The sequence below is a fragment of the Austrofundulus limnaeus genome, unplaced genomic scaffold, assembly GCF_001266775.1.
Source record: "Austrofundulus limnaeus strain Quisiro unplaced genomic scaffold, Austrofundulus_limnaeus-1.0 Scaffold394, whole genome shotgun sequence".
NCBI lineage: Eukaryota > Metazoa > Chordata > Actinopteri > Cyprinodontiformes > Rivulidae > Austrofundulus > Austrofundulus limnaeus.
Genome location: NW_013952796.1, coordinates 292,922 through 302,425, shown reverse-complemented (window position 1 = coordinate 302,425; position 9,504 = coordinate 292,922). Strand labels below are relative to the sequence as shown.

Genomic DNA, 9,504 nt, shown 5'->3' with positions numbered 1-9,504 from the left:
GTTTGTGACAGAGGCTCCAGTGAGTCGGCCCACTCCTCTGTATGGTCAGCCGTCATGGTGGGGAGAGGAGGATTATGGGAATAAAGTCCAGAGCAGTGATCAGCCTCATCCAGGTAAACATTATTAGTTCTTGTATTTTCGTCCTTTATTTTCATTTTAAAGTAACGCTTCTTTCTTTTTCAGATGGACAGAAAGATGCTTCATCCGTGGATCCAGATTTTTCCTCCCAACCAAAGACCGTCTTTCCTTCCTACCACCGTGAGCCCAGCTACTTTGAGATACCCACCAAGGACTTCCAACACCAGAAACCATCAGGAGCAGAGCTCCATGAAATCCCCACCAAGGACACGGACGTGCCCCAGGCTCCGCCTTCCCCTCCCACCCCAACCCCGCCCATCGTTCAAAGCCACGCCTCCTTCACCATCGAGTTTGACGACTGCATGCCCGGCAAAATCAAGATCAAAGACCACGTCACCAAGTTCTCCACTCGCCAAAGGAAGCCACAGGCTCCGCCCGCCAAGACCACCATCACCGCCGCGCCGTCGGAGATGATGTCAGCGCAGAGCAAAGTGGCTGATTGGCTGGTTCACAGTGACGTCAGCATGATGAGGAGGCATGCACCGTGTGAGGATGTTTACAGCACCAAGAGTGACCTTGCCATGAACATCAAGACCCTCAAAGGTTAGAGCCACCCCGAGTGTCTAGATCAGGTTTTTAGACCAAGATACCATGTCAGAATGTGACTGTTCGAAAGAAACTTCTTCTTGTCGAACATAAATATGTTTTAATGCTCTTGTTAGCAGGTCATCATCATGAGGACGGAACCCAAAGTGATTCAGAAGACCCGGTACTCAACGGCAGAAGCAAATCCCACCACTCTGTCCAATCAGAGCAGTCTGAGACATCCCAGCAGACTGTCCAGTCCACACAGGAGCCTCCTCCAGCACAGAAACTCCACCACCTGCTGCAATACTCCCCACCCAGACAAGCTCCGCTCTCACCTGTGGTCCCTGAGCAGCCCCTGTCTCAGAGCCCTCCTCAGCCCTCGTCTCCAACAGACACCCCGAAGCCGGGGCCTCCTGAGCACCTCACCCAGCAGGCCTTCATCATCGAGTTTTTTGACGACAACCCACGTAAGAAGCGTTCTCAGTCCTTCACGCACAACCCCGCTCACGCCGACACTTACTCCGCCCTCAAGTCCAAGCTGGAGCGACGTAAAGGCGGCGAGAGGCCAGCATCCGTGCACGGACACATTCCTCCCACCCAACAAGTGACCGTTCCTTTAAAGGGTCAGGGCCACAGCGGGCCCCAGAGGTCCAGCTCTCTGAAAAGGGAGAAGACGGAGGGAGAAGGGGCTTCGCTGAGCTCCTCCTCTCACTCCTCATCGGGAATTATCGTCAGACCTTTCGGCAGCGTTGGTAAGAAGTCGAAGCTTGCCCAAGAGTTTGCTGCTGAATTCTTGAAGGACTCTGGTCAGAAGGAGTCCTCCCCAACCAGGGACAAGACGTCGCCTCCCCCTATGTCCGCACCGCCAGTGATGGTGTCGCCGCCTCAAGCGCAGTTTCCCTCCCCGCAAGAACCTTCAACACCTGCTTCAATCTCCTACCCCTCATCACCCTTACAGCCTCAAGCAGCCTCAAAATCCGCAATACCACCAAGTGCTCCTGGCCACATGGTCTCACTGGTCCATCTATCTGGAACCCCAATGTCCCCTATCCTGTCTCTGGGTGTTAGCGGAGGAGACCTCAAAGGTTCCCCGAGGATGAAGAAGAACGAGGAGGATGATAGTCTGAGTGATGCTGGGACGTACACTATTGAGACAGAGTCGCAAGACAAAGAGGTGGAAGAGGCTCGCAGCATGATTGATCAGGTGATTATCAAGTCGGAGGGTTTTTGGCCCCACGGGTTCTGGAGTGAAGTAGAATCCATGCTTTATAGTTTTTAAAGAAAGAGTTCTGCAGACTGGATAGATAAGATCTAAAACTTCTCATGTCTTTAATTTACTGAAGTTTTCCTCTGTCAAACACAGTTTTAAATGTTTAGCAGTGCATGGAACCCTTCGTACTTCCTGCTTCTTCCTGTCGGTGTGGTCCCGCCCCTCCTCATGCATGCCCTGTGTCCAACAGGTGTTTGGTGTCCTCGACTCTCCAGAGTACAGTGATGTGACCACAGGAGTCAGTAGACCAGTTATAAATGAAGGCAAAGATGAGCAAGCTAACCTGCCTAGTGATGGTAGCACTGTGGACCCGTTGCATGGCTTTATCCCAGCTGCTCTCAGTGGCACCCCAACAGGTCCCATACAGGTAACACCTGACCAGAACCCAAAGAAACACCTGTGTTGCATGCTCTTGTCCGAGAACATCCAGACTGGTGTTTACACCGTTCCTCCCATTTCATTTGGTCACATCTTGTTTGACTTGTGGAACCCGACATATCTTCATGATTTTTTTGTTTTCTAGGTTCCTGCTGCCGGTATTGAGGGTCCAAAGTGGGTTTCCCGATGGGCCAGTCTAGCAGACAGCTATGCTGAACCTGGCTCCACTCCACATCAAGTAGAATGTGTCGAAGGTGCTGCTGAAGTTACTTTTGGTTTATCAGAAATAAAACAATACAAGATTTTAAGATGATGTTGACACAAGTTGCAATAACAACATTTTGTTTCGTAGATTTGCATTTCACGAGCCATTCGATGGGAAGTTTCAGCTACGACACCTCAGAGTCAGAGACGAGCCACAGCTCCAGGACGAGACGGTTGCTGCCTCAAGTGCCTCCAGAGAAACTGGAAAGTGTTCCTCCGAGCATCCTGATTCGGCACGAATCGTACCAGGGCCAGGAGTCTCTGAACAGAGTTTCTGGTCACCTTTGCCCACAGGACTCCACCCAGCACCTAGCCGTTCAGGATGACCTAGACCCAGACAGCCTGAGTGATGCCAGTCGCTCCGAAGAAGCACCTATTCTGGAGAAAGCAAGGAAGGATGCCAGGACTGGAGCTACGTCTCCAGGTGTTGCAGGCCACCCCTTTAAATATCAGGAAAGAGTTTCTCCAACCAACAAATCCACCTCCTTCTACATTGGTGCTGAGGATTACCCAGGCAAGCCTGACCAAGCCCGGAGCCCCGTCCAGTCTGAGAGGACTCGAGACCTCCCTGCTAAAACTCCTCCTACCACAGTCCTGATCCGACACTTAAGTGGACACGAACCCAAGAGGACAGGAGTCAAACCCAACAGCTCTGCTCCTAACCTCCAAACACAGGACAGAGATTCGGTTCCTACTAAAGACAGCGGCATGCTGTTTATGGTCCGGCAGGAGAGTTTCACCAAAGACCAACCCAGTGACACTGTCCAGATGAAAAAGCTTCCCCATATCTCCAGCCACCCATCCATCAGAGAGATGGAGCAGAGGCGCGAGAACATCCAGGACACTCAGCCCTTCCTTCAGGAGGCAGAGGGAACTCTGTCCTCTCTGGACACCAAGCTGCCCTCAATTGGTTCTGGACGTAGCTCGAAGAAGGGGGGCTCGTCTACCCGCATGGACGATTCCCTTTCAGGTGAGTCAGATGTAGATACAGCAAGCACTGTGAGTCAAGTGAGTAGCAAAAATGTTCCTATCAGCTCCAATTCTAAGAAGCGACCCACAATCAGCAGCCTTCAAAAGGAGAAGTCCTCTTCCAGCCCGTCCATTCAGGAAAAGGGACGACAGCTCAGTGCCCGAGAGCGGCTTTCTGAGAAACGTCGCAACCAGATATCCGCCGAAGCGCCATGCAAGGGAGACACAACAAAGCGCTTCCAGATGCGTCGCAGTACGGGCAACCGCGGCTCTTTGGATATGTCTGAACAAGCTTCTGGACCCAACTGGACGGAAACTACATCTTCTGATCAGGAAGTTTCCCGTCCATCCAGCCGCACCAAAAAAATTATTGCTCCTCTTCAGAAAGAAGACAATGGAAAGACGCCTAAGACAGTGACTCAGCAGGTTCTGACCCGTTCCAACAGCCTGTCAGCACCACGGCCGACCCGAGCATCAATGCTCCGACGAGCACGCCTGGGTGAAGCCTCAGACAATGAGGGTACAGAGACTGATCGAGCCTCCCAAAATTCTGACCAGATTTCTACTCCATGTAAAGCATCTGCTGAAGGTAAGAAGATGTCCAGACTGGACATTTTGGCGATGCCCCGGAAGAGAACCGGCTCTTTTACGGCTCCCAGTGACAACGAAACCTCCACGAGTCGGTCTGGTTTCTCCAATCGCAATGCTGAGCCTCCTCCTACGGCCAGGAAAACATCAGTTGGTGACGCCCGCCAAGCAGCCAGCCGAGGGGGTGGAGCTTCTGCAAAGCAGCCGCTGACTCGAACCCGATCAAGTGGAGCCAAGTACCCCAGCAGTGGTGAGTCTGGAGCAGCATAAAGATGTGGAACATTTAGATATCTTTGAACTCATTGGTTTGTTAAACCGCTAACTGTGAAACTAGCTTCTTATTAAGCTTTAAACTTAGCACTAAACTTTGGAAACTGTTAGCGGACTAGCTTCCGCTAAATTAAGATTCTCATAAATGTTAAGTCTGCTTAAATGACCACATGTAAAACTTGTATTTTATGGCAATCATCTCAAATGAAATAAAACTATCACCATTTACAAGCTGTGCTGGACGTGTTAGGCACCGTGTGTGTATAGCATGTGGCATCTTTAGCAGCTACATTTCAAAGTAAGAGTGTCAAAAAGACATAAAAACAGTTAACAATATTTAAATAAATACAAAAAATTACTGTAGAAAATATGGTTAAGTACTTGTTTGACTAACTTCAAATGGCGTTTATGAAAATACAAACTCGATCAAAGAGATGCTTTCATTCTGAAAGGGATAACCTGGAAGTACCACAAGTTAGACAAAGGTAAAACTCTGGTTCAGACTGGCAAATGATACCACCCACCTTCAAATTAAACCAATAAAAATCTTCACCTGGAAGCAGATGAGGACATTTGGCACAGGCTGACAGTCAACATAGCGGTTAGCGGTTAGCATTAGCTTCCACTTTTTTTATTTTATTTTTTTATCTGTTAACCTTAGCTCTAACCCCTGAAATTCCTTGAAAGCCTTTTGACATTTTTTATCTTTTGTGAGGGCGTCAAACTAAAGGTAAGAATCGGAGGAAGTTGTCTGACACTCTAGTTTTCAAAATAAAAGCCCGCTGTAGCATCTGGAAATGTTTAAATGCAAAAACCGCACTGTTTTTGCCCACTGGTGGAACAAAAACTGTTGAGTTTAGCAGAGCTAATGTTCTTGTTTAGCAGGTTAGTGGTTAGTTAAGCTAATGTTTTGGTTAGCTGTGCTCACCACAGTTTGAACTGCATCTGATACAGACACACCAGACAGCCTTCGACACCCTGGAACCTTGATTGAAAAGAGGAACAAAATGCAATTATAATCTGACATCAGTTACTTGTGCGATACAGACCATGTTTCAGCTGAAAAAACAGTTCAGTCACGTCCAACATCTGTCCCCTGTGAACTGCTGCTGCTTTATTACCATGGAAACTGTTTCCCCATCTCCTCAGTGATGTTCAGGAACCAGGATGTCTGGAACAAAGAGCGCTTTATAAGCAAGTAGAGATTATTTGGATTAGTTGTTGGGATTAAACTGAGCTGATTTGACTGAACTGAACCTATCTGTCATCATCTGCAGCTCGTTCACATGTTCTTGTTCTGACCATTGATATACACAGTATTACTGGATTGGGCGTCACGTGACCTGGGCGTGGCTTCGCAAGGGGGATTTTTATGCATTGCGCTAATGCTAAGGCTAACCATTGAAATCAATGAGCAGAACGTAGCGCGGTGCAAACAAATGCTTTATAAATGTACAAATAGTATAAATACTTTAACTGCAGAAATTGTTACAACATGTTTACAAGAGCTAAAAGGTTATGTTTCACAGGTAAATATTACACATATTTAACCAAAATTAATTATTTTAATTGTAAAACCTGTATGCTAACATTAAACAGCTACAAAATGTTCATGTTTAACCATATTTAAAATCGATTTTATCTGTTGTCCAAGATATTATTTACTGATATTAAACATGTTAATATGGACTTTATTGGATTGTTGACTAGTTAGACTGCATATAAATTCAGAAATTATGATTTAGACTCACTAATAATAGACACTAATGTAATGATTGGGCATCATAAACAAAATAGTCACGTTATCAGACAGGCCGGTTTATTCAGATATTTTCTACAACCAGTATTTGTGTTTTTCAACATTTCCAGAGAAAAAGGAGGGAAAAACGTGTGCCAGCTGTGGGTCGGCTTCAGATGCATCGCATCATTGTGAAACTGAAGAATAATTCTTTGTGAAAAAATAAATTCATTAAACAATACTTTGTGACATGAAATAATTTGTATATTTTAGTTTATTTTTACTGATGTTAAAATTATTGTAGTTTACAGCAAAAACTTTTATATTTGTGTGTGTATATATATATAAGCTTGAAAGATTAATTTTATTACTTTAAATGTCTAAGATTCAGTTTTAATTAATAAATATACATATGAGTATCCAGCTGGTCAGAACTCATTGTTTTGTATGAAAAAAAAAACCTGTGAAATGCAAAATACTTAGTTTAAGCCACTATTTTAGTCATTTAAATTAATTATCTATTTTAAATTTCCATACCTATAAGATTTACAATTTCCTCAGCGTTATTTTGCACCATAGTTTGTAAAAATCGAGCATGTAATAAGGAAGTTACAAGAGTTTTTCTTCAGGAAGACACCTCACAGTCCATTGACATCCATTCATTTTGTTGAGGCTCCTCAATGCAGAACAGAGCTCCAGTGTGTGATGTCAATGTAGCTAGCAACGCGCTAGCCACGCCCAATCCAGTAATATCTATCAATGGTTCTGACTGAGGCCAGCAGGTTTTAATAAAACCATTTCAATCCTTTCAGGGTCCCATCGTAAACAGAAGGGCTCGGACTTCTCCTCGTCCTCTGAGGACGAATACGAGACCAACGCCGGTAGCTCCAAATCCAAACGCCCCTCCCACCCAGCAGCAGCCTCGGCACAGACGCCACGCAGCCAACGAGTGGCCGCCAGAACCAAGTCTGTCTCGCTGGAGACGGAGGAGGACGAGGACCAGAACGATGTCGACCCGTACCAGAACTGGTCCACGCACAGCGCCGAGATCGCCAAGTACGTAAGACCGGTGCTGCGCCTGGACGCAGCGCTCCACCCCTCTGATATGGAAAGCCCTAAGTGACACAGAAACGCAGCTTTACAACGTGTTAAACTTAAAAAACGCCGTAAAAAAGGCAGTTTTATAAGTCAGAACGCCGTAAAATACGCCGTAAGCCCCGCCAGAACGTCGTCTTTTTCGCCGTTTGGAGAACGCCGTAAAAAACAACGTTTTCTCCGGTCAGTGAACGCCTCTTAGAACGCCGTCAAGCATTCTGTTGCAATAAAAATGCCATTTTTACACCGCTCTTTCCACATCTAAATGCCGTTTTAGATTGCGTTTTATTAAGCCCTGCCCATACTTTTCTCATCCACTTAGATTAAACTTATTTCATCCAATAAGATAACTAGAAATGCAGACCACATTACTTCATCACAGATGACTGAGCTGCAAAGAAATAGATTTTTTTTTCTTTGTTTAACGCGTTGTAATGTGGCGTTTCTGTGGCACTTCAGGCTTTCCATACTCTGACCCTCTCGTGACGCTTGTGCTCCCGCTGCAGGCTCAGTCAGGACCTGGCTAAAGACCTGGCCATCCTGGCCCAGGAGATCCACGATGTTGCCGGGGACGGGGACTCGCCCAGCTCTGCGATGGGACCCGCCACCTCTCCCAGCTCGCTGCCCAACACACCGGCCTCCACCATGTCTGCCCGGGAGGAGGTGGGGCATGAACACACGTTACTACCACACACACACTGATCATCCCGGTGTTCCCTCCCTCCTGAGTGGGCACAGCGACGCCGCAGGGGGAGTCTTGTGTGTTTGCGGGTCATGCTTCTGACTCTCATGATCCATATTTCTGTTTCGCTGCACAGACGTCATCTGTTCCATACCGCTACGGGGTTCGACCATCTCAGGTGTCCAAGCCTCCTGATCCTTGATTTGTCCCATCACTGACCCTAACTCGCCCCTCTCACTGTCGGACTGTTCTGAAACATCGAGTTTGTTTCAGATTCCAGCGTTCTGCATGGAAGATCATTAACAACACAAACCAGATCTGAGCTGGAAGGATGAAGGATGAAGGCTCAGAGGGGACAGAGAAGACTATCTTAATATATAAGTGGTATTTTTATCAAAACTAAACGAACAAAACCTGGTAATAAACTGGTCACCAGGGAGATATTTTATCATTTAAACAAAAAAATGTCCCAAATTTTACCTTTTTTAAAGTTGGTAACCTTCTTCTGGAACATTTAGTTCTGTTCTAGTTTTCAAAAAGCAAACTTTATTGATCCATTTTGCCTTTTATGGTGATTTTTATGAACCTGTGTGAGATTTCAGTGTTGAGTTTCTGATCCACTCATCCTTCTGTCCTGAGGTCCCTGATCCGTTCTGCTCCTCTCATCTTGTCCCTCATGTCCCATCTGAACCAGTTCTGTGTGTAGCCAGGTCCGTGGGTCGTGCGTAAGGAAACGAGTTTCAAACTGACGCTTTTCTTTGCATGTTGTTGGTTTTAAGCACAGACTGCAGCTCAGATTCACCCGCTCTGTAGTTTTTGCTGTTAACGAGCCTCCATCAGCCTCCTGCGGTAATGAACTGGTTTTCCTGGTTCATGGAGCTGGGACCGGGTTCTCCCTGCACTCCTGCTCCTCCCTGTGGTCGTTAACGAACTGAATCCCAGCAGAACTAAAACTCACTGTTGCCCCCGCCCCCCACCATTCTGCAGCTGCATGTTGACTCGCTGCATGCGTTCACAGAGCACCGCCCCTTCCACCCGACGGCGCTCGCCCGCTTTGTGACGAACATTCAGATCTACTCTCTTTCCAGCTGGTCCAACGTATCCCCGAGGCCAGCTTAAACTACCAGAAGGTTCCTCCAGGTTCTGCCGCCGCCTTGGACCTGGACGCAAATATGAATGAGACAGAGCCCGCCTCTTTGCAACGGCGCCCGTGGAATCGCGAAGAGGTGTCTGTCAGATCCCACTGAGGCCACGTTCACGCCGCACCTCAGAGAAACCAAACCTTTGCTTTAAAATCCAAAATCTGAACAATGATCACTTTTGAATAGGGGTATAAGAAAATATCGATACACTGAAATATCACGATATTTCATTTCCCGATACTGTATCGATATTCTAAAGCCCTGTATCGATTTTTTTATTAAGGTTTAAAATGTCAACTTTCCTGCCAGCCGTTCATTTTTATGTTGTAGTTCAGCCTCTGACCACTAGTTGGCAGCAGTGAGCCAGTCTTTTGGCTCCTCTACCTCTTGAGGTAGAGGCTATTGTTAAAAGTGTTGGGTGACCATATTGTAAAAACTAAAA

General features: G+C 46.7%; 1 protein-coding gene across 2 annotated transcripts in view; it reads left to right on the top strand.

Moving 5' to 3' along the window:
* cep170bb (centrosomal protein 170Bb) overlaps nt 1-9,504 on the top strand; it is a gene marked incomplete in the record, with an annotated part of 21,081 nt that overhangs the window by 5,291 nt on the left and 6,286 nt on the right. Inside the window, 10 exon segments of one of the 2 annotated variants that reach the window (XM_014023890.1) lie at nt 12-113; nt 184-681; nt 804-1,870; nt 2,127-2,303; nt 2,460-2,568; nt 2,667-4,385; nt 6,956-7,199; nt 7,745-7,901; nt 8,057-8,098; nt 9,009-9,146. In XM_014023890.1, coding sequence (XP_013879344.1) covers nt 12-113; nt 184-681; nt 804-1,870; nt 2,127-2,303; nt 2,460-2,568; nt 2,667-4,385; nt 6,956-7,199; nt 7,745-7,901; nt 8,057-8,098; nt 9,009-9,146 — 4,253 coding nt within the window. 2 annotated transcript variants of the gene reach the window in all.